General features: G+C 56.2%; 1 protein-coding gene across 1 annotated transcript; it reads left to right on the top strand.

The window, feature by feature from the left end:
• Positions 1 to 13,004: 13,004 nt before the first annotated feature.
• GAL3ST4 (galactose-3-O-sulfotransferase 4) lies at positions 13,005 to 24,746 on the top strand. The gene is made up of 4 exons (XM_006127262.4): positions 13,005 to 13,246; positions 15,586 to 15,696; positions 21,983 to 22,319; positions 23,369 to 24,746. The coding sequence occupies exons 2-4, from the start codon at positions 15,587 to 15,589 to the stop codon at positions 24,173 to 24,175; spliced, it is 1,254 nt and encodes a 417-aa protein (XP_006127324.2). The 5' UTR covers positions 13,005 to 13,246; position 15,586; the 3' UTR covers positions 24,176 to 24,746.
• The last annotated feature ends 108 nt before the right edge of the window (positions 24,747 to 24,854 follow it).

Genomic DNA, 24,854 nt, shown 5'->3' with positions numbered 1-24,854 from the left:
TTACCCAGCCTAAACTGACTGGGTAAGGCTGGGAAGATGAGAATTTGAGGCGGACCTTTTCTGGTCCCTTCCCTTACCATGGAACTCTGGCAAGCGACGGGAGAAGGGCACAGACTACAGCCCATTAGTGGGAGTTGTAGAAAAGGGACGTATGGCTCGACGGGGGGAAGGCTACCATGCGGGCGGTGCAGCCTTTGTGCACGAGTAATTCTCTCCCCGGAGACTTGCGGGCCTAGAGTAAACCTGGGATTGGGGCCTCTGAGCCACCAATGAGGGCCCCCCGATCCTACATACCCCACATACCCATGTGACAGATGGTGGAGAATGTGGGTACTGTAAATCCACACCCCGGTAGAGGGGAGAACACGTAATAAGAGGAGTAAGAAGGGTAGCATAGGAAAGATGGAGGCAGCACAATTGTTAGACTGGCTGGCAGAACAACAGCACCAGAATCACTAGCAGCAGACACAAATGCTGCAACAGCTAGCCACGCAACAGCAAGAGCAGCAAAGGCAGTTGGTCAGGGAACTAACGGAGCAGCACCAGTCTCAGCAGGACCGATGGTTCTAAAAATGGGCTGCGAGAGATAATTTGGGAGCCACTGAGGTCGCAAGTAGTCTGGGAGAAGAGGCAGACTTGGCCCAATTGCCAGTGCCTGGAGAAAATGGGACCTGGGGATGATCCAGAAGCATTTTTAATTACCTTCGAACAGGTGGCCACCATGGTTCGGTGGCCAGATGAGCACTGGGCCACCCTGTTAGCACCGTATTTAATGGGCCCCGCCCAAGCGGTATATTGGGGTCTCTCAGATAGAGAGACCCTTAATTATTACATGGTCAAGGAAGCTATCCTTGACCAGACCAGCATTAATCCGAAGACATACCGGCAATGCTTCTGGGCAGAACGCTTTCTGCAGGGAGCTCGCCCTAAGGCGGTGGGTGGCCCAGAAGCTACAGGACTTAGGGTGGTGATGGCTCGAGCCACATAAGCATACAGGGGCTCAAGTAACCGAGGCAATAATTTTGGAACAATTTATCCAGATCCTCCCAGCAGGAGTGCAGAGGTCGGTGAGACGGCATAGACCCGAAGCGCTTACGGACGCAGTTTCATTAATGGAAGACTACCTCGCAGCTGAGATCCCAGGAGAAAGGGAGACTTGGGGAAAAGCAGCTCAGAGTGGACCAGAGAGGGAACCGAGGAACCCCCAGCCCCGGGGTAGGAGTGAATGGAGAGGGGGTTCTCCTCCCCGGAATTTTCCAGTCCGAAGGGTCGGACTTGGGCACAGGGTAGTACCCTGCCCCAGGGGAGGAGAAGAGAAGAAAGTGGAGGGGGAGGAGCGTAGTTTGAAAGCAACCACTCCCCCCCGGAATGTCTGCTTTGAGTCTGCCAGGAGCAGTGGCGGATATAGGGCAGGGCAGGGCGAGTGGGGCGGCCGCCCTGAGCCCCGCGCTTCAAGAAGCCCCATGCATGCGCCGTGTCAAAGGGGGGTCCCCGCGAAATTGTGCTGCCCTGGGCACCACAAAATCCTCATCTTCCCTGGCCAGGAGGGCCATTTCAGGAGAGACTGCCCATTTATGGACTGCTCATACGATGAGATATTAGCAGAGGGGCCAGAGGAAGATCCCCTGAGGCCCCGGCGAACTACGGCCACAGTCATGGTCAGTGGGGTAGAAGTAACAGCCTTGTTCGATTCAGGGTGCAGCCAGACACTGCTATGGGCAGAGCTAGTACCTAACACCCGAGGACTGGGAACCCCAGTACAGATGCAGTGCATCCATGGGGATGTACGAACCTACCCCACGATCCAGGTGCAGGTAAGGAACCAACAGGGGGAAAGCTACTGCAGGGTGGCGTTGGTACCCAAATTAGTGTACCCCACGATCTTGGGGAGGGACTGGCCTGGGTTCCGACAACTACTGCTGGAATGGAGCCAGCAGGAGCCTCAGGACGCTGAAGGGGAGCAAGCAGGGGGAGTCCCCAAGGCCAGAGCCCAGGGGGAGGTAGTGAATGGACCTCCCCTGGACCTAGAAAACCAGGAAGGGGAGACTTCTTTCAGGAACAGCGCAAAGACCCCACACTCAGGCAGGCATGGGAACAAGCCCAAGGGACGACGGAGGAGGAAGACCCTAGACCACAGGTCCCACAGGGGCCCCATTTTGAGGTATGGAACGACCGCCTCTACAGAGTGGTGGAAGGACCCGACGGGGAGGGGCGATGTCGGCAACTGCTGGTCCCAAGCTGGTATCGGCGTAAGGTATTGGACTTAGCACATGTGAACCCCTGGGCAGGACATCTAGGCCAGGGAAAAACGGAGCAGCGGGTCACCCAACGATTTTTCTGGCCCGGGGTATATCGGGAGATTCAGGACTTCTGTGAATCTTGCCCAGAGTGCTAACGAGCTAACTTAAAGCCTGCCCCTAAGGCTTCGTTAGTGCCGCTACCGGTCGTAGAAATCCCGTTGGAACGCATAGGGCTAGACTTGGTAGGCCCCCTTGAAAAATCAAAAATGGGCTTCCAGTATATTATGGTAGTGGTTGACTATGCGACACGGTACCCTGAGGCGGTGCCGATACGCAGGGGTCGACAAATTATGGAAAAACCTACTCACCAGACAAAAAAGGGGACTCGCCATTTAATGGCATAAATTCCTAATAAGAATAAGAACAGTAATTACTAATACTTTATTAATAAATATCACCCAGGTTATTAATAAATATCTCATAAACCTCTACCTTTTCTCTCTGCTGCCATGTCTCCTCCCCTTGCTCCATCAGCTCCCCTGGTGCCTGCTGGCCCCCAACCCCTCACCTTCCTCTGCTGTCCTGACTCCTGCCCTTCTCATTGCCCTCAGCCTTCCCGAGACCTGCCCCCCTCCACCAGCTCTTCTCTCCACCCTGTGCCCACCCCTCCAGTAGCCCCACTCTGATTGTGTGAGCTACCCCTCCTCATCCTCTCTCCTAAAACCTCCCTCTACACACCTGCCCTGCCTCTCTCCTCTGGTGCTGGTCCCTCCCCTGCAGGTGTCTACCCTTCTGCTTCACCCCCAGAATTCCTTGGCACCTCCACCGTCCTGGTGCCTCTCCCTTCCCTCACTGCCCTTGCCCCCTTTGCTCTCTTTTTTCCTGATACCCACCTCCTCACCACCCTCTGTCCCTGTTCCCCTCATGCCCCTTGCCCTCACAGATGCCTTGCTCCATCCCCACCTTCCTTATGCCCACCCCTCCTTTCAAGCCTTTTCCCAGCACCTCCGCTTCCCCCTCTAGCTCCCAGTGCCCTTACCCCCTCCTCTCCCAGCATCATTGTCTGCACTTGGCCCCCTGGCATTTGTCTCTCCTGCACCCCTGTCCGTTGGTGCCTTCCCCTTTCTTCTTCTTCTTCTTCTCCTGACCTCCTCCCCTCAGCAAAAGCCCCTCCCCATATTTTTCCCCTCCCCTCCCCACAGCCCAGCCCAGCCCCTTCCCCTCCCCAGGGGCCAGCTCTAGGTTTTTTGCTGTCCCCAAGCAAAACATTCCCCCCCCCCCCTTGTTGTTGTCTTTTACACATGTTTGCATTTTGCAGTGGGTTTCTGTTTTCTTTTCTTTTTTGTCCAGGCATTTTAGCCCTATAAATAACGCGTTTTCATTCGTTTTTTTTCCATAAAGGCAAAGGCGCTTCAAGTGAACTTCCCCTTTCACTCGCTGCTGGGTCACAGCAGCCTTTTCCCTGCCCTGTCCAGCCCCTCCCTATGGGCAAGCACCCTTCACTCCCGACCCACAGGGGGAGCAGGGTGCAAGGACAGCACAGAGCCAGAGGGGTGCAGGGAACAGTGGGGAAGTAAGGGGGTGGCGCGGGGAATGGGAGGTACAGAGCCAGAGGGATGCAGGGATCGGGAGTAGCAGAGTGCGGTGGAGGCATGGGGAATGGGACGCAGGGAATGGGAGGGGCAGAGGGATCAGTATCCACTCCTGTACTCACCAGCTGGAAAAATCTACTTGCCACGGGCGAGTGGGCAAGTGTATTTGTCGAGCCCTGCCGATACGGAATACCCTAGCCCAACGTTGGCCAGGGAGCTGATAGAGATATTCTCGAGGGTGGGAAATTTTGGCTGACCAGGGGGCTAATTTGACTTCAAATGTAATGAAAGAATTGTGCAAGTTGTTAGAGGTGAGGACTTTACGCACATCTGTCTACCACTCCCAGAGTGACAGGTTGGTAGAACCGTTTATTCAAATGTTGAAGGCCATGCTGAGATGGTTTGTGGCGGAGGAGCCCCAGGAGTGGGACTGGTTGCCGCTGGCCTTACTATTCGCAGTTCGCGAGGAACCGCAGGCCTCTACCGGGTTTGCACCGTTTGAGTTATTGTACAGACGCAGGCCAAGGGGAATCTTGGATTTGCTTAAGGAAACCTGGGAGGACCAGGAATCCAGGGTCATGGGGTCAGTACCCTACATTATAAATCTGTGGGAGAAGTTGCAGTGGCTCGGGGAATTTGCCAGGGCCAATTTGCAGGAGGCCCAGGCTAAACAAGTGCAATATTATGATCGGACAGCGAAAGTGCAACAGTTTAACCCTGGGGATAGAGTGCTCCTCCTGCTACCAGTTAGAGCGTCAAAGTTGTTGGTGCAGTGGCAGGGGCCCTATGAGGTATTGCGCCGGGTGGGACCCGTGGACTATGAGATTAAACTGTTGGGACGTATACGGGATACCAAGGTGTACCACGTAAACCTGTTTAAAAAAGTGGCACCCTAGGGAGGCTTCACTGATTATGCCCCAGGCTTGACAGCTAGAAATGGGGCCATGTCTCAGGGAGATGGGGGGCGCAGGCACGGTGACTATGGGAGCGAACCTAGGTCCCGCCCAGAAGGCTGAGGTGCAGCAGTTAGTAAACCGATTCACCCATGTCCTCTCAACCCAGCCAGGGTGTACGGTATTGACTAGTCATCATATAATGAGCCGGGTCAGAGGGTCTGCCATATGATTAGGCCTTTACCCCAAAATGTGAAAACCTGTCCAGCAGGAGCTCCAAACTATGCTACAGCTGGGGGTCGCAGAAGAGTCCAAAAGCAAATGACATAGCCCCATAGTACTGGTGCCTAAACCAGATGGGGCCATCCGCTTCTGTATAGACTTCCGGAAGGTTAATGTGATTTCGAGGGTCGATGCCTATCCAATGCCAAGGGTAGATGAGTTGTTGGAACGATTGGGGCAAGCGAAGTATCTGTCAACTTTAGACCTAACCAAGGGGTACTGGCAAATTCCCCTCACCCCAGCCTCCCGAGAGAAGACGGCCTTCTCCACCCCCTTTGGGTTTTATAAGTTTATTACTATGCCCTTCGGTCTGCATGGGGCTGCGGCAACCTTTCAAAAGTTGATGGACAAAGTACTGCAGAAACACCAATCCTACGCGACTGCTTGTATCGATGACATTATTATCTACAGTCAATCCTGGGCAGAACACCTACAACAGGCAGAGACCGTACTCGTAGAACTAGAAAAGGCGGGCCTAACAGCAAATCCAAGCAAATGCAGTATTGGACAGAACGAGGTGACCTACCTCGGGTATACCGTGGGAGGGGGAAAGTTAAAACCTCTGTTAGGGAAAGTGCAAGCCTTACAAGAATACCAGGCCCCGACAACAAAGAAGCAAGTCAGACAGTTTTTAGGCCTAGCCAGATATTATAGGCAATTTGTGCCTGATTTTGCGACAATAGCAGCCCCGTTAATGGAGTTAACGAAGAATAACCAGCCACGGAAAATCCGTTGGTTTGAACCCTGTGAGCGGGTGTTTCAGACCCTCAAACTTCGGTTATCCTGACCGTATTAACACAGCCTGACTTTTCCAACTCTTATTTTACACACCGATGCCTCGGAGGTGGGGCTCAGGGCGGTCCTGTCCCAAGTGAAAGGGAATAATGAACACCCCATATTATTCATAAGCCGTAAATTATTCCCCAGAGAACACCAGTATTCAACAATCGAGAAGGAGGCATTGGCCGTGAGATGGGCAGTCGAGGCCTTACATTATTAACTGCTCGGGGCCCCGTTTATCCTAGTCACCGACCATGCGCTGTTGAGATAGTTGAACTCGATGAAGGAAACAAACCTGCGGATAATGCTCTGGTACCTAACACTGCAACCTTACGAATTTGAAGTGGCACACAGAACGGGTAAGAGGCACAGCAATGCCAACTTTTTTTCGAGAGTGAGCGGGGATGAAACGGGAGAAGTCGCTGGACAAGACATAAAGGGGAGGGTGTGTGACAGGCCAGACCCATCCCTCTTCCTGAGACTGGGCGAGCGGGAGGCTCTCGGCCCGGGATCAGACTGGCGCTGCCCCCCACCCCACCGGCGCTATTGTGCATATGCTCGGAGCCGCACACCGTGATTAAAAGCAGCACCAGCTCAGCTGATCGGGGCAGAAGCTGCCAGGGACGCTGAGGCCAGCAGGGAGGCGAGAGCTGCTGGTAGGAACAGGGAAGCGGCTGGAGATGCCAAGGCCAGCGGGCGCATGGGAGCCGCAGGACACGCCAGGGCCAACAGGAGTGCGGGAATCATCGGAGATGCCAGGGTCAGTAGGGAAGCTGACGGGGGGGCCGAGAGCCCTGGAGGCGGGTCGCAAGGCGCCAAAGCAGCCGGGACCAGGAAGCAAACACCAGAACGGAGCCAGCGACCGCAGATGCAGGAACCTCTCTCATCCAGAGGAAACGGCCGACGGAGGAGCGTCTAAGCCAGTAGGAATGGCCCGAGAACGGGGGTGTGGAGAAGAATGGCACTAGCCCCCGAGAGGGGTGGTGAGTGACCAATGCATGGCTCACCATTCAGGTAAGGTCCCTGCGACCTCACCTAAGGGTCCTGGGGCTGGAACCCGGCAGTGGGGGTGGGCCCAGGTTCCCTTACCCAGCCTAAACTGACTGGGTAAGGCCGGGAAGACGAGACTTTGGGACGGACCTTTTCCGGTCCCTTCCCTTACCATGGAACTCTGGCAAGCGACGGGAGAAGGGATGCCCGAGGCAGGCACGGACTACAGCCCATTAGCGGGGAGTCGTAGAAAAGGGACGTGTGGCTCGATGGGGAGAAGGCTACCGTGCAGGCAGTGCAGCCTTTGTGCACGAGTAAGCCTCTCCCCGGAGACTTGCGAGCCTAGAGTAAACCCGGGATCGGGACCTCCAAGCCTCCACCGAGGGCGCCCTGATCCTACATACCCCGTGAGTGGGGGTAGGTACGTGACAGAAGGGGAGAGGGAGGTGGGGTTTTTTGTTCTTATTGTTTTTTTTTACATGAAAGTTTTTATTTCCCTTTCAAGTAGGCATATTGTTTTCAATTGCAAACTGCAAGGTATAAATATTAAATATATGTATCAGGGTAGTTTATTCCAGAACTGCTTGAAGTGTGTACTTGAAGCAGAGACCACCAAGACATATTTTGTGTAACAAGCCTGTCACCTGCTCCCTGTTTTTGTGGCAGGAATAAAATCTCCAGTACACAGTCTGGCAGAGCATTTCCTGCCTGGTACCCAATGCAGTGTACAATGCTAGTAAAATGTTGCAGTGACCAGCACAGAACTGGGAATCCCAGCCAGTGGTCTGGAGAATGGAGACCCAGTTGGGATGGCACAGCCAGGTCTAGCCTGTGGGAGGCCAATGAGCTGTGAGGAGAGGACCCCGGTGACCTTCCCAGCTGGCCCCAGCCAGGGGTACAAAGGACAGAGGAGAGGGGAGGCGGAGAAGAGGGGAGGGGCCCCGGCGACCATAGTTACCTGGAGAGAATACAGAGGACAAGACAAGCTGCTGGGGTGGGGTTGGCTGGAAGGAGGGGGCTGTTGAACTGGGCAGAGAGGGTGCTGAGGGGGGCCAGGCCTACAGGTGCTGGGTTCAGTGCTCAATGAACCCTCCTGTGTGATGCTGGCGGAGAGTCGCTGCAGTCTGAGAACAGGGCTGCACTAGTCCCTCTGGGTATGTCTACACTACCCCCTAGTTCGAATTAGAGGGGATAATGTAGTCATGCGGAGTTGCAAATGAAGCCCGGGATTTGAATTTCCCGGGCTTCATTTGCATAAAGCCGGCCGGCGCCATTTTTAAATGCCGGCTAGTTCGGACCTCGTGCCGTGCGGCTACACGTGGCACGGACTAGCTAATTCGGATTAGGCTTCCTAATTCGAACTAGCTGTACGCCTGTACGTGGAATTAGCTAGTCCGTGCCGCGTGTAGCCGCGCAGCACGGGGTCCGAACTATCCGGCATTTAAAAATGGCGCCGGCCGGTTTATGCAAATGAAGCCCGGGAAATTCAAATCCCGGGCTTCATTTGCAACTCCGTATGACTATATTACCCCCCCTAGTTCAGACTAGGGGGGTAGTGTATACATACCCTCTGTGAGTGAAGGCTCCATGGATCCAGAGCCCGTGGACTCCCAAGGGGGCCCACAGCAGAACCAGGTGTGTTGGGAGCTCAGAGAGGAGTGATCCCAGGAATTGGAGGGGCTCAGCCCCCGAGAGACAGTGCCCTGCCCCCAAGAAGGGGCTGATGCATTGAAGGGCGTCCCTCCAGAGACTATATGGGCCAAATCATGGGCACAGCCTGGGAATCCATGACAGATACATTGAAAGACAGAGGGGGTGGGTGGGATAGGGGCTTAGCAGGGGGTGCTCACCCCTGGCAGACCAGGCTGGCCCCAGGACCATGCTAGGGAGTGCTAGGGGGTGGGGCTGGAGTCTCAGCTAGAGGAGCCCCACCCCACACAAGGCTGGCAGTGGGACAGTGCAGTTGCCCCACCTCTGAGCCCCACAGAAGAAGTTAAAGGTCACACACATCAGTGAAAAGAGCCACTCCCCTGCCAGAGTCCTGTGTTATCCCATCCGTGCAGCAGGACAAAGAACAAAGGGCCCTTGTGCATTTGCAGCCTCTCAGTGTGTGGGGTCTTTGGGGACAGGGGCTGAGAGTGGGGCACATGTTGGGACTAAAGGATGTGAGCCAGCACCAGGCAGGGCTGGATTACCCAATAGGCAGACTAAGCACGTGCTTAGGGCACCAGCAAAGCAGGGGCACACACACAAAAAAAGAGAGAGATTTGACAGTGTAGTATTGTTTTTATTTTGAATTACATATGGAGCGGGGGGGCACCATAATCTTTTCAGTGCTTAGGGTCTCTAGCAGGGGCACCAAAAGAAAGAAGAGATTTTACGGTATAGTATTGTTTTTATTTTGAATTACAGAAGGGGGGGCACCATAAACTTTTCAGTGCTTAGGGCCTCTAAAGGTCTTAATCCGGCCCTGCAGGTGAGGGCCCACCGAGGAGAAGGGAGGCGGGAAAAAGGGAGGCCCGGGTGACCCTGGTTACCTGGGCAGAAGACAGAGGCCAGGGGAGGGGCTGCTGGGGTGGGATTTGGGGGGCTGGGCTGGGAGGAGGGGGCTGCTGGCCTGGGCAGGGGGAGCAGGCAGAGCCCACCTGGCTGCAGGGGAGACTCAGACTTGTTGGGCTGAGGGGGCCAGGCCTACAGGCTGTGCTGGTGTAACCCACACACCTAGGCTTTATCTACACTGGCGCGATCTTGCGCCAGAAATATGCAAATGAGGCTAAGAGTGGAATATCGCAGAGCCTCATTTGCATATCTAATGAGCTGCCATTTTGCGGAAGAGGCTCATGCGCAAGGAGAGTCTACACTGCCCCTTTTGGCGCAAGTAAACCCTCTTGTGCAATGCCGTTATTCCTGAAAATAATCAACGTAACAGCATTGCGCAAAAGGGTTTTTCTTGTGCAAGAAGGGGCACTATAGACGCTCCTTCTTGCGCAAGAGCCTCTTTTGCAAAAATGGTGGCTCATTAGATATGCAAATGAGGCTCCGCGATATTCCACGCTTAGCCTCATTTGCATATTTCTGGCGCAAGATTGCGCCAGTGTAGACATAGCCCTAGCATGGTTACTGAGCTATGCAAGTGGGACCTAGACCACAGCAACAGCTAAGATCAAGAAACCGCTACAGCATGGGCTGGGAGCCAGGTGGCTTTTAGCTCAGAGGGTAGAGGCTCCTATACTATATTTCAGAGGGCCCAGGTTCAAATCTGCCCAGTGGTAGTTACACTGAGTTCAATGCTCAATGAACCCTCCTGTGTGCCGCTGGCGGAGAGTCGCTCTGGTCTGAGAACAGGGCTGCACTAGTCCCCCTGCGAGTGGAGGCTCCAGGGGCCAGAGTGAGTGGGAGCTCAGAGAGGTGCAGTCCCAGGAGGTGGGTGGAGGGAGCTCAAACCCCAGGAGAGTGGCCTGCAAGAAGGAGCTGCAGCACTGGAGTTGCCCCCCAAGAAGGACCAAGAGTGGGCACAACCTGTGCCTCTGTGATAGGGTCACTGTGTAACCAGCTGCCCCACCCCAGAGGTAGCTGCATCTCAGTGCTAGGCAAGTGGTCCCTGCTGGGGAATATTATTTGTGGGTGTAGGGCCAGGTTTCCTCTGGCCCATGTTTGCAGAGCCTGGGGCAGGAGTGAGGGTATGTCTACACTACCCCGCTAGTTCGAACTAGCGGGGTAGTGTAGACATACCCCTAGGGATCAGGGCGGGCTGGAAATGGGGCATTGCCCAGGGACAGCTCTGGCACGTTACAGCACTTTGCTGGGTGACTGCAAGGCAGCAGCTGGGAATGATGCCAGGCCCCCTTGAACTTCCTAAACCTAACCTACCCTTACCCCTGGACTGGACAGGAAATGTCACCTCCTAGGGCAGGCAGGAAGGAACCACAGCTATAGAGGGAGGTGTGTGTGTCATGCACATGCACATGCACAGGGCCCTTGCTGGGTGCTGAGATACCACAGTGCCGCAGTCACCGGTGGGGTGGGGTGGGGTGGGGTGGGGTGGCCAGTTACATGGGGCCCCCTCGCCTGGCACTGAGAGACACTGAGATGCAGGGCATGGTGGCTGGCTGGCTGCTATGATGTACAGCGCCCTACCACCCCCAGTCGCCAGCACTGAGCCAACAACTGAGCTCACAGAGCTCACAGCCTGAATCTCTTGCTGAAGCCTGGCCAATATCCCTCCCCTAATTTTTTCCATATATGTGCAGAATAAATGATATGTGCACCATGGCATATGGGGATGTGTATAGAAACACATGCTGCCAGTGGCAGGCCCTGTGGGTGATCTGCTAATCAGCTGGGCAGCATTTGAATTTCTCCTGAATGGCCACACAAGTGCCCAGCTTTCAGAGAACACAGGGCCTGGTCCCAGGCTTTGGACTAGGCTAGGCTCCCCGGCTGGCCAGGAGAGCTGCACACACGGGGGGTGAGGAGCTGGGGAGGGTGAGCGATTGCGGGAGGCTGACCCAATCCCATCCTAAGGGGTTTTGTGCTAATGGCAGCTCGAGGAAGAGGGCAGTGTTGTGTTAGGATCCCGCCATGTGTGACCTTATCATGTGTGTGTTCTCTGGGTGTGTCTGTGTGTCATGGTATATCAATGTGTCATGTAGTGTGTGTTTCTGTGCATTGTGCTGTGTGCATATCCGAGGTATATCTGTGTCTCATGCCATGTGCACTTCCCTTGTGTATGCCTGTGTCTTCTGCCATGTCCACATACCCCGGGCGTTAACATGTCTTATGCCATATGCATGTCTGGCATGTGTCCATGTTTTGTGCCATCTGTGCTTCACCCGTGTGTGGGTCCCCTTTGTGCCCCTGGGAGTGTCTATATGTTGTTTCTTGTGCGTGTTCCCAGAGTGCCTGTGTCTCATGCTGTGTGTGGGTCCCCCATGTGTGCCTGTGTGCACATCCCCTCAGAGTGTCCATGTCTCGTGCTGGGTGCATGTCACTAATGTATATCTGTGTCTTGTGCTATGCTTGCTTCCCAGGTTTGTCCATGTCTCGTACCATGTGCATGCCCCCTGTGTGTGTCCGTGTCTCCTGCCAGAAGCGTGTCTCGTGTGTGTCTGTGTTTTGTGCCTGTCTGTGTGCACATTCCATGTATCCCTCCATGTGCCAAGCCATGTGCACATTCCCGGAGTTCCCGTGTGCTATGGCCTATATTGCTCTCTTGGGACTGTCCTTGTGTCATGCTATGTGCATGTCCCTTGTGTGTGTCCTTGTGTAATGCCATGTGCACGTCACCCATGTGTGTCCTTGTGTCGTGCCATGTGCACATCCCCATGTGTGTCCTTGTGTTGTACTGTGTGTACATTCTGTGTGTCTTTCCATGTATCATGCCATTTGCACATCACCCAGATGTGTCCATGTGTCATGCCATGTGGGTGTCTCTCGCGTCTGTTTATTTGTTGTGCCATTTGTGCATCCCCTGGATCTGTCCGTGTCTTCTGCCATGTGTGCATCCCCGGGCATGTCCATGTGTCCTGCCATGTGCGTATCCCTCAGATCTATCCCTATGTCATGCCATGTGCATGTCCCCAGGGCATATCTGTGTATTGTGCCATGTGCATCTCTCCCATGTGTGTTTGTGTGTCATGCTGTGTGCATCTCCTGTGTTTGTGTGCGTGTATTGTGCTGTGGGTGTCTCCTGAGTGTCTGTGTCTTGTGCCGTGGGCACCTCCCCCCCATGAGTCTGGGACTGGTGCCAGGCTGTGACAAGTCCCTGGTCTGCGTTGCTGCTGAGTTCTCCGGGCTGTGCCAGAGGCATGTGCTGTGCTGCTCCGTGTTGTGTCTCTCAGTTTGCATGTCAGAGCCTGGCCTGTGTCTCTGTCCGGCTGCATACAAGCTGGGGAGATGTGGGGGGCAGGCCCTAGAGCGTCTCTGGCCTGTCCTGGGCTTTGGAGGGAGGCTGAGCCCACACCCTGGTTACTCTGGGCATTAACTCTGGAAAGAGGGGTTGGGGGGCTGACAGCCAGGCCCGTGGAGTCTTACCTCCCAGGCCCGGATGTCCAGATGCTGGGACTGGGGGAATCTGGGGAGGCAGCTACTTCTCCCTTGTTCTCCCCCTGTCAGGAATGAGATTTGTGTTGTGAAGGATGCTGGGAAATGCACTGCTGGAGGGGGGGGAGGGAGGGGTGGAGACAGGGGGCGGGGAGGGGGGAAGGGAGGAGACAAGGGAGATGCTGGGGGAGAGACAAAGGGAGTAGAGAAGAAAAGTTAGAAGGGAAAAAGTTAGGAGAGAAAGAAGCAGGCGGGGGGGTGAGGGCAGACGGGGGGGCAGGACAGATAGGGGGACAAAGCAAAAGTGGTGGGGACACAGGGAGAGACCCGGGGAGGTCTCATAACAGCTCCCACCCCAGGAATGGGGGGTCCTGGTCCCTGGGAGCAGAAGTAAAGCAAACTCCAGCAGTTCACCCCTCAACGCTGGGTAAGTACCGGGAAGGGAGAAGTCTGCAGACACAGACAGACAGATGGGGGCATGCAGAGAGGCAGATGGGGGGGGTCACAGAGCCCACCCAGGGGAGGCAGAGAGCAGCTGGGTTTTGGGGAGATTTAGGGTTTGGAAGGGGCAGGAGGTTTGGGGGGCTGAGCCCCTGGAGGGGAACCCCCATTGAGCATCAGTCATCCGGGACTACCCAGCCACAGGCATCTGCTTTCGGGGGGGGGGGCTTCAAAGCTCCCTTTGTGGCAGGACGGAGCCCATAAGGGCTATGGGGAAGGGGCCCAGCCCCCAAGTGCCCCCCCAGCCATGTGAGACCTCTGCCCCCACCAACTCTGCCAACAAGACACAAGAGACACAAGTGGAAACGTGGGCTGGGGGGGTGGCAGGGGAGCTGAGGAACAGAGGGGGTGGTGGAAAATAGCTCTCAGCCCCACAATCTTCCCCCCATCTTCCCACGCCTCCTCTAACCCACATCCTGCCCCCTATTTCCCCACACCACCCCTAACCCCACATCCTGCCTCCCATCTCCCCACCCCACACCCTGCCCTGGTCTGGGCCTGGGGCCTGTCTGTCTGACTGCAGGGAGGAGGGCTATGGTTACTCTAATGGGATGCAGATGGGAGAGGGTGGGGCCCAGATCTGTGGTTAGAGCCATCTGGCCGAACCCCAGCCCACAGCAGCCAACAGCAGCCCTGGCTCCGCTGCTGGGCCCCACTCTCCCCAGGAGCAGCTCTCGGCAGCACCATGGATCCCCCAGCGTGCCCCTACAAACACCATGGGGCCCACACGTAGGGCAGGCTCAGCATAAGGAGACACACAGTGGTTGGCTGTTCTGCGTGTCCGGGTAGCTCCCAGCCTGGGCAGCAAGCAGCAGTCCAAACACTGATCAATGAGGTGCAAGGCAACAGCCTTGCTCACCTTACACTAAGCCTGGGCCCCACGCTGGGGGTCAAATGCAGTTAATTCTAGGGTGGAGCAGCTCTCCCTGTCCCTACAGAACAGCACCCCTACCACAGCCCCCTCCCTATAGCACAGTGCCCTTACCACCGCCCCCTCCCTACAGTACAGCACCCCTACCACCGCCCCATCCCTACAGCACAGCTCCCCCAGCACTGCTCCCTCCCCATAGCACAGTGCCCCTAGCACCGCCTCCTCCCCATAGCACAGTGCCCCTAGCACCGCCTCCTCCCCATAGCACAGCTCCCTCAGCACAGCTCCCTCCCCATAGCACAGTGCCCCTAGCACCGCTTCCTCCCCATAACACAGCTCCCTCAGCACTGCTCCCTCCCCATAGCACAGTGCCCCTAGCACCGCCTCCTCCCCATAGCACAGTGCCCCTAGCACCGCCTCCTCCCCATAACACAGCTCCCTCAGCACAGCTCCCTCCCCATAGCACAGTGCCCCTAGCACCGCTTCCTCCCCATAACACAGCTCCCCCAGCACTGCTCCTTCCCTACAGCACAGCCTCCACTTGCACCCCATCCTGCAGCAGGAAGGCAGCACTAGCTCCAGCACTTCCGCCCCCTCCTGCATCTCCCAGCCTCTGGGGCAGCCCTTCACAGCAGTGTTGGGATGGCTACTCAGTCTCCATCAGACAGATGGACGGACAGCCACCCTGTGGCCAGCCTAGGACAAACAGAGAACCCAAGGCCCACCCAGCCCACTCTGCCCATGAACCCCCACTCCAGCCCGAGTGATCAGGTGGTGACAGCTGTACTGGTCACCACTGTCAAGTATGCAGCTGGGGGGATAGAGAGGCACCAGCAGGCTGGGGAAGCCCAGGGTGGGGCTGGCAGCGGCTGTAGGTCAGGAGTGAGGGGCACTGGCGGGGCTGGGAGAGCTCAGGCCTGGGCTGGCAGGGGCTGCGGGTCAGGATGAGGGGCACTGCAGGGCTGCATTGGAGAGGACATCCATGCAGCCGGGAAGGAGAGCTCTGTCTGTCTGTCTGCCCCATGTGGGAAGATGTCATCCTGTTTGGGAAGCAGCATGTCTGGACATAACAGGAAGAACCCGGCAGTCCTCATTCAACACCACCCCAGATCCTAGAGCTGCACTAAGGGGCACTGTGGGGCAGGGTGGGGCCTCAGCGCCGGACGCTCACCTCTGGCAGGCAGGGCACAAAGAGCAAGCAACAACCATCAGGCTTTGTAGGAGAGAAGATGTGGTGAGAAGTGAGGTGGGGGCTTGTGGGACAGAGCAGGGGGCTGGGAGCCAGGACTCCTGGGTTCTTTCCCTGGCTCTAGGAGGGGAGCTGGGCCTAGGGGTTAGAGAGGAGCTGGGCATGAGGACACCTGGGTTCCATTGGCCTCTCTGTGCCCTGGCAGGATGAAGGTGCCCGCGGGGTGCTGTCGGCTCCAGGTGCTGGGAGCTGCGCTGGGCGTGTGTATGACCATTGGCTTCACCCTGCAGCTGTTGGGGGCACCCTTCCAGCAGAGGTGAGTCCCTAGGTGCAGGTGGAATGGGGTTGACACCTGATGGCCACGTAAGGGAACTGCAGGGACCTCTGCCTACCGTAAGGGAGGAGTGTGTCTGCCGAGTTTCCAGGTGCCAGTGAGCCCTCCACCCAGTTCCTGCTGATCCTTCTGCGTATCCCTCTGTCCTCTGCTGTTCTTCCCGGGCTGGGGAGAGCAGGGCTTCCCTTCTTATGCTGTGAATCCAGCCAATGACTCAGACTGTCCTGGCCTCTGGGCTACCCTGCAATGTTCCCTCTCATTTTTTCCATCCATGTAGGCTACGTCTACACTAGCCCCTTCTTCGGAAGAGGCATGCTAATTTCTAACTTTGGAATAGGGAAATCCGCGGGGGATTTAAATATCCCCCGCGGGATTTAAATAAACATGGCCGCCGCTTTTTTTCCGGCTTGGGGAAAAGCCGGAAAAGAGCGTCCAGACTGGCGCGATCCTCCGGAATAAAGCCCTTTTCCGGAGGATCTCTTATTCCTACTTCTTATTCCTGAAGTAGGAATAAGAGATCCTCCGGAAAAGGGCTTTATTCCGGAGGATCGCGCCAGTCTGGACGCTCTTTTCCGGCTTTTCCCCAAGCCGGAAAAAAAGCGGCGGCCATGTTTATTTAAGTCCCGCGGGGGATATTTAAATCCCCCGCGGATTTCCCTATTCCAAAATTAGAAATTAGCATGCCTCTTCCGAAGAAGGGGCCAGTGTAGACACAGCCGTACAGAATAAATTTTGTTTTGTGCACCAATACATGTGCAGATGTGCACCACCAGTAGAAACACAGGCTGCTGGCTGTGGACACTGTACTAATCTGCTGGGCAGCAGTGGAATCTCTCCTGAGCAGCTGCACAAGTGCCCAGCTTACAGGGAATGGTGCTGCCCTGGGAGAAAGGAGAGTGAAGACTGGACTTTCTTCAGGACAGACCCAGCTTCTGGGAAGGGAGGACAGAGCCAATACAGGACAAACATTAGGACCCAAAATCCCACCTCCAGTGCGAAGACGGGCGCATTGCTGGGATGGAGACAAAAGAACCGCACAGGAGAGTCAGGATAAAATCAGACATTGGCACTGACATAGTGACCCCCAGCCCGGGCCAGGGAAGGTAGGCAAAAGGGGGTGTCACTGCAGTAGGAGGGAGTCCCAGGCCTTGCACCCCCATCTGCAGCCAGATGTGACTTTCAGCCGGCAGGTAGAAAAGAAGATTTATCAGATGACAGGGACAGTATAGAACAGACTTGTCAGCAGAGGAACCAGAAGCAGCCAGCATCGTCCATCCTGGGGAGGGGACTCTGAACTAAGGGTCCTGCCCCCCATCTCTGCACCCTAAGCCAGCAAGAGCCACTCACACTACCTTTCCAGGCTAAGGTTACCGAAGGCATCCGACATTGTGAACATGGAGAAGGCTGCCACACCCAAATTCCCACCACCATCTCGCTATTAGTAGAGTCCCAAGGGAAACTGAGGCACACACACACTCGGGGTTACTACAGGACAATAGAAATCACATGCAACATAACAAAGCAAACAGAGTGAATACAATCCCCACTTCATCACAATTCTCCCCCTTCCAGTCTGAACTGAGCAGGTTCACTTGGCCTGGAGAAGTGCAGGGCCCTGCCCCAGAGTAAAGCATCAGCTGTGACATTAGCACTCCCCTTCACATGGACTCACCTCCATGTCGTAATCCTGCAGGAGCAGGCCCCAGCTCAGCGTTGGCCCCTTTCACCTGGTGCAGCCAGGTCAGGGGGTGAGGTCAGCGCACACCGGGAATCTCCGCCCAAATAGACAGGGCTGCAGCATTGGAAGGGCCCAGCCCGGGGCCTGGCGTTGCTTCTCTGGCCGCGGAACGCTGCTCCCAGGGCAGCAGCATCTTGTCAAGTGCACAGTGGGGCGCTTCTCCCCACTAGGGCCAGTTTGCATCAGCACCGCGCCCAGCCCGGGCTCTGGGGCTGGGTGAACTTGGACTTGTCAAAGTCTGGGTTTTCCAACAATGGGGCCTGGACCAAGGTCTTCATCTGTGCGCAGAGAGCCCCCTGGCACTGCTCGGTCCAGACCACCTTGTCTGGCCTGCCCATCCTACACAGCTCACTGATGGGGGTGACCATAGAACTAAAGTGGGGCACAAACCTCCAGTAGTTCCCCACCATCCCAACGAAGGCCTGGACCTGCTTAGTCTGGGGAACCAACCAATCACCTTGGCCGGCTCTAGCTTTAAGCAGCCGTTCCCCATCTTATGGCTCAGGTAAGACACCTCGGCCATCCCCACCCTGCACTTCCCAGCCTTTACAGTCATCCCGGCCCCCTGCAGCTGATCCAGCACTTGGCTGACCTTGGACACATGGCCCTCTCAAGTCTGGCTAAAGATGCAAATATCCTCCGTATAAGCCAGGGTAAAGCCCTCCATCCCCCACAGCAGCTGGTCCCCAAGCTCTGGAAGGTGGCAGATGCTCCCTCCCCATAGCCAAAAGGCAGGACCAGGAACTAATAGAGCCCCACTGGGGTGATAAACGCAGATTTCAGCCAGGCCTTGGGGTCCAGCAGCACCTTCCAATAGCCCTTAATGAGGTCCATGGTAGTGAGGTAGCAAACTCCTCCCAGCTTTTCCAGGGGCTCATCAGGCCTAGGCATGGGGAGGCATCGGACATGGTAGTGGTATTGAGCTTCCGATAGTCCACACAGAACTGGATCAACCCGTCCTTCTTGGGAACCAGCACCACAGGAGAGGCCCAGGGGCTGGAGGATGGTTGGATCACCCCTAGCGCCAGCATGACCTGGACCACTCTTGCGAGGTCCTGGGCCAACTTCCCCATAGTTCTGAATGAGGAGCAGTGCACAGGGGGGTGGGTGTCCATCTCTATCCAGTGGACAGCCAGGTTGATGAGACCGGGCTTGTTGGAGAACAGCTGCTGGTGGGAGCACAGCACCTCTCTGATCTCTGCCTGCTGGGCAAGGGTGAGCTGGTCACAGGGGGATGGATTCCAGCAAGGAGTCAGCCCCGGTCCCAGGGAACATACCCACCAGGGGGTCATCTCCCTGCCCCTCCCAGTGGCTACCAGACAAGATAGTTCAGGCCACAGGTCTGTGCTCCAGGCATCCCTACACCTCTCTGCCTGTGGATATCGGGGGGCTGGCTGCAGAGTTGCTGGTCCCTGGATGGCTGGATCTTTGGACTGACCCAGCAGGGCAGAGATATGGTGCCGAAAGCAGGGCTGCCCCATTTCAGCTACCAGCTGCAAAGTCCAATGGTTCAATGGGACCTAGGGCCTGTCAGGAGCTGCTCCAGGCCCTGCTCTAGGGACAAGTGGTTGCCACTCATTGTCAGAGTCCTGCAATGCTCAGACAATGCCTGAGCCCTCCCCAGACAGGGCTGTGTCCTCCACTGTCCTCCGCAATGCCACAGCCACACCCGTGAACCAACTCCTCTGTCCTGCTGCAGCTAGTCATGCCACTCCTGGCTGGAACTGGCTTGGTCAATGCACAGCTCTGGTGCCCCACAGGAACCAGCTCTGGGGAGGATCATTCTCTTCCAGCTGGACAATTAGCTGGGCTTTGGGGGACTTCCCAATTCACAGCCCTCTCCTTACACAGCTCAAAAGTGTCCTTCTTAAGGAGATGGTTCTAGGCCAGTGTTTTTTAAACTGTGTTCTGGGGAACACCGATGTGCTGCAAGGCGGTCAGAGGTGTGCCACGGAGAACAACAGAGTTCAACAAAGCTGCCCTTTAAGTTCTTCATAAAAAAAATTATTTGGAGTTCCTCGGTCTTAAAAAGCTTAAGAAACACTGTTCTAGGCCATCTCCCCACTGTTCCCAAGGGGATGCAGACTCACAGATCTGTGCTTGCAGTGCCCCATGATTCCCAAGAAAACCCACTGAAATATGATGGGTTCTGGGGACCCCACAGAGAGGGTGAAATCAGAGCAAATTGCTTAGAGACAGATTTGGGGTCCTTCACTATATGGCCCCAAACCAGTCACACAGGGCACTTCTGTTTGCCGTACTGGCCAGCAAGAACTCACACAAGCAACCCCCTTAGAGCCAGACACTCCAGCTTTACCTGTGCCACAGCCAGCACCACTCCCTACCCAGGAGAGAGGTTATGAAAACCAATCTCACCAACTTCAAACTGGGTCTCCCAGCCCCAAAGGACCAGCCACATTCCCAGGTGAATTTATAACCCAGATCCTACCCAAAAGAGTATGCTGGGCCAGTCCTTTAGACTCTAACATCTAAAGGTTTATTAGCGAAAGAAGAAAAGGTTGAGAGTAGAATTGTTAAAGAAATGATGTTACCTACCCCAATCACAAAGTTCCTGGTGCAGGCTCTCAGCAGAGATGGAACAAACTGCTAGCTTAAGTCTCTGGAATACGTCCTTTGTCAGGGTGGGCCCTTCCCATCCCATTTAACAGAAAAGCTGCTTCTGAAGTGATGAGCTGGAATGAAAACAAATTAAGGCACCCTACTCTAGGGCCCTTTTTATGCCCTTGCCTATGTGGAGGGAAATGCATTGTTCTTGTTGTGTGAAGGTATCACCCAAAATGGAGTTCATCCCATGAGCAAGTAACCAACCTGACAATGTCACACCGAAATTCCCATCACCATCTAGGAGTTAGTGCAGTGCCCAGGGTTACTACAAGACAATAGAAATCACATGTAACATAGCAAGGGCAATAAAATCCCTACAATCCCCACTTCATGGACTAGCCAAAGCCATTGCAGACCTGGGAGCTTTTCTCTAGCCAGGAAGGCAGCAAGGACAGAAAGGGGGCAAATGGACCAACCAGCCATAGAGAGGGGAACCCAGAGGACACAGGGGATGGCAGCCTACCCCCCATTCCTGGAGACACCGGTGGGGTGATGCGGTGCAGTCACACCCCAGTCTTGCCACATGAGTGTCATTTCCATCTCTGGGGGTGCCCTGCCTGGTGGATAGGAGCAAGCGGCTGATGCGCTAGATCCCAAACTAAGCCCAGCTTTTGATGCAGCCCTGCAAGACAGTCTCAGAAGCCAACTAAAGAAATGGGGCCAGAATGAAGCTGGTTGAGGCTATGGGTCCTGGAAGAGTTTGGACCAGCTGCTGTTTTCACTGAGTAGCTCATTGCAGAGGCTGGTTATAAAATTGGGCGGGCTGGGCAGGGCAGGGCGCTCTGTGCAGAATGGGCTCAAGATCCAAATTAGGGATGTTAAATATCGGTTAATTAAATAGTTAAGTAACCTTATGAATTCTTATCAGTTACTCACTATTCTATAGTCCCTGGGGGGGCACCAGCAGCTGCTGTCATAGAGGCAGCAGTGCAGGGTGTCAGGTGAGAGCTAGTCCAAGAGGGGAGCCAGTTTGAAAACCAGCTCCCCTTCTGGACTGACTGCCTGTTGCCCAGTGCTGCTGCCTCTGATAAAGAGGCAACAGAACAAGGTGGCAGCAGCCCCTGTCTAAGGGGGGGTCTAAGCTCCTGGACCTGGACCTGAGCCGGGCTTCCTGCCTGTCTCCTAATACACTTTAAAAGCAGAGCTGCAGCAGGAGTAGGTTCTGGACCTGGTGCAAGCCAGAACTGAGCTGAGCTGCTGGCCAGCCTGCTAAAAAAATGTACTGACAAGGATCGGGGGAGGGAAATGCATGTAGTCTATAGCATTAACCTATACGCTTTTGCTTATTGGTTAATCAGTTAATCAACTACACTGTTACATCCCTAATCCAAATGGCCTGGAGACATTGGAGGTTGGATCTGAAATCCACACAGCAAAACTCAGCACAGACAAAGGCAAAGGTCCACAAGGGAAGGGAAACCAAGCCCGCCTCTGCCCCCCTTCCCCTCCCCCACACACAGCTGGAACAGCCGTGCTGTGAGCCTGGAGTGGGGCTTAGGGTGGACTGCGGACAGAGTACAAGCTAACAATGTGGGGCAGGAACACAAGGGCCGGTCTCCCCCAGGGGGATTAACACGAGAGGTCACATGTGAGAGTCGGGAGGTGACTGGCTGGCTTGGCTCACAGGCTGTGTCCAGCTCTGGCACCCTGCACACTGAGGAGACAGGCCTTGTCTGGGGCCATGGCTCCTCTGTAGGGGGCTGAGCTGCTTGGGGGTCCCACAGCTCTAGAGTCAGGGCAACACAGGGGCCAGGCTGGGCCATTGCAAGCTGGGAAGCTCCTTGGGCCCTGGAGTCATGGGGGTACCCCCCACTTCAGGCTGGAAGCCCAGTGGGGAGATCCCCCCATAGTTGGGGGTCAGGGGCTGAGAGCCCTGTCCTCTCTCACTTCCCACTTCTGTTCCAGGGGCTTCTCGGAGCGGCTGCCCCACCTGCGGTTGCTCCCCGGGGCTGTGGGTAAGGAAGGGGCTGCCCCCAGCTCAGGACTCCCAAACCTCTCGGCCCCCCAGCCCTGTCAGCCCCGGCGCCACATCGTCTTCCTGAAGACGCACAAGACAGGCAGCAGCACCATCGTGAACCTGTTGCACCGGTTCGGGGAGAGCCACGGCCTGCGCTTCGCCCTGCCCCCCCGCTACCAGCTTGGGTACCCCCAGCCTTTCCAGGCCCGGCGGGTGAAGGGCTACCGGCCTGGGGGTCCTACATTTGACATCCTATGCCATCACATGCGCTTCAACCTGCCTGAGGTGTGGCAGGGTGGAATCTTGGGGGAAGTCGGTTGGCTGGTGGCTATGCATTGGTGGGGACCCCGGAGGGACCAGAAGAGCCTGGGAGAGAAGACAGAGCAGAGGGCACAGGAGGGAGAAGATGGAGGGCCACAGGGGTGCTGTAATTTAAGGTGTAGCCGGGAGAGCTGGAGGGCTCTGAGGGATGAGCATGGCAGCCCTGGGAGGATGGGTAGGGTTACCAGATGGTTTGAAAAAAATACTGGACACACTTGATCTCAGATTGGGGGTGGGGGAGACTGGCCAGGAGGGGAGCGGGGCTGGCCAGGAGAGATCGGGGGGGGGAGGGGAACTGGCCGGCGGGAAGCAGAGCTGGCAGGGAGGGGGTTGGGGGGAGTGGGGTGGCCGGGGGGAACCGGCCAGCAGGGAGCAGGGCTGGCAGAGAGGGGTTTGGGGGGAGCGGGGCTGGCCAGGGGAGATCGGGTTGGGGGGACCGGCCGGCGGGAAGCCGGGCTGGCAGAGAGAGGGTTGGGGGGAGTGGGGCTGGCCGGAGGAGATCGGGGGGGGGGAACCAGCCGGCGGGACGCAGGGCTGGCCGGGAGGGAGTCTGGGAGAGCAGGGCTGGCTGGGGGGGAACCAGCCGGTGAAGAGCAGGGTTGGCCCAGGCGCATGCAGATGCCGGGGTGCTCCCTGTCCTGCTCACAGTTCTGGTGGAGTGCACCAGCGAATCCGGCTCCAGGGATTCCATCCCACCCCGGCCCCACCCCCTCCCACCCTCCCTACTGCGTAGTTGCATAGTGCCTGGCTAGTAGACACATTCACGCAGCGTAAGCGCATCTACCAGCCAGGCAGTACACAACTACATACTGATACTCATGATAATAATAAAACTTATTTAATTAGAAAATACCGGACATTTATATGTCCAGTATTTGTTCAATTTGTTTCCCAGACAGAAAGCTCAAATACGGGACTGTCCGGTTCAAAACTGGACACCTGGCAACCCTCAAGATGGGTTTGGGGGGTTCTGGGGACTCCCCGCCACACTTCCCTATTCTCCTTTCCCACAGGTGCAGAAAGTGATGCCCCCCGACAGCTTTTACTTCTCTATTGTACGGGACCCAGGGGCGTTGGCTGAATCTGCCTTCTCCTACTACCGGGCTGTGGCGCCAGCTTTCCGCCGGGCCGGCTCATTGGCCCAGTTCCTGTCAGCACCTGAGCACTTCTATGACCCGAATGAGAGGGGCAACCATTATGCGCGCAACCTGCTATGGTTTGACTTTGGGCTGGCACCACCAGCCAAGCTGGGCCCCAAAGCAGTGCAGGAGGTGCTAGCCTGGCTGGAGCGCACCTTCCCACTGGTGCTGCTGACAGAGCACTTTGATGAGTCACTGGTGCTGCTGCGGGAGGCGCTATGCTGGGCCGAAGCTGATATGGACGCCTTCCGGCACAATGGGCGCAGCCCCCAGGCTGTGCGACCTTTGGCGCCAGCCCAGGCTGCCCAGTTGCGAAACTGGAATGCCCTGGACTGGCAGCTTTACACTCACTTCAATCGCAGCTTCTGGCGCCGCGTGGAGGCTTTTGGCCTGGACCGGCTGCGGGCTGAGGTGGCAAGGCTGCAAGAACGGCGCCGAGAGCTAGCCGGGCGGTGCCTGCAGGGTGGGGGCCCCGTGGAAGCAGCTGGTATTCCTGATGAACACATCCGCCCCTTCCAATTTGGCCAGGCACAGATTCTGGGTTATGCATTGAGGCCAGGGCTGGGGCCCACAGACCGACAGCTCTGCACCCGCATGGTCACCCCTGAGTTGCAGTATAAGGATGCACTGGATGCCAGACAGTTTGGGGCCAACAGTTCGGCCACAGCGGGGGGCAGGTAGCTAGGGGCTGCCTTTCCCCACCCTCTGCCCCCAGCATAAACCCCTGGACCAGACAGATGCGTGCAACACTTACCCCCAGTCCAGCCCAATGGCACAGACAAATGGGGAGATGTGTGGCACAGCACCCTTGGCACAGACAGGTGGGAAGACGGGGAAAGCCCCGCCCCAGCACAGAGATGGGGAGATGTGGGGAACAGCCCCCATAACAGAAGGAAAAAAGTGGGGATAGCCCCTGCCTAGAATCCTCCAATATCCTGAGTCCAATGGGGCTGGAGCAATGTGTACGTGGAGAGGAGGGGGCTAAGAGCCATTGAACCAAACTATAAACTATAGGAAGGAAACCATGTCATGTCGGGGTGAGAGAATGGAGGACAGCCCCCCAGCTTCACCCCAATGTCTCCCAGAGACTCCACCTGGACAATATTGATTACTGTTTTAGCACCGGACTGGTGCTGGGCAGGAGTGCCTGGTGACATCTGTGTTACTCAGTACTTCTCTTCTCCATCCCGGGGTCATTATAGTCCCACTTTCCTTTGGGTTGTTTCCTCTTATAAAATTATTCAATCAGGAACTTGGTGTGGAGAGTGTAAATCACCAGCACATGGGGGTGCAAGGGACGAGGGGTTGCACAGGGTGAGAAAGAGCAGGGGGAGGGTGCAGGAGACCCTTGCCCAGACTG

The sequence above is a fragment of the Pelodiscus sinensis genome, chromosome 22 (assembly GCF_052426305.1).
Source record: "Pelodiscus sinensis isolate ZL-2025 chromosome 22, ASM5242630v1, whole genome shotgun sequence".
Taxonomy (NCBI): Eukaryota; Metazoa; Chordata; order Testudines; family Trionychidae; genus Pelodiscus; species Pelodiscus sinensis.
The sequence above is the reverse complement of the archived record's forward strand: the minus strand, read 5'-3'. Positions and strand labels throughout refer to the sequence as shown.

Coding starts and splice junctions, on each gene's coding strand:
- GAL3ST4 (XM_006127262.4), top strand. CDS start 15,587: ATGAAGGTGCCCGCGGGGTGCTGTCGGCTCCAGGTGCTGGGAGCTGCG. Junction 15,697..21,982: donor GGGGCACCCTTCCAGCAGAG/GTGAGTCCCTAG, acceptor CTTCTGTTCCAG/GGGCTTCTCGGAGCGGCTGC. Junction 22,320..23,368: donor TGCGCTTCAACCTGCCTGAG/GTGTGGCAGGGT, acceptor CCTTTCCCACAG/GTGCAGAAAGTGATGCCCCC.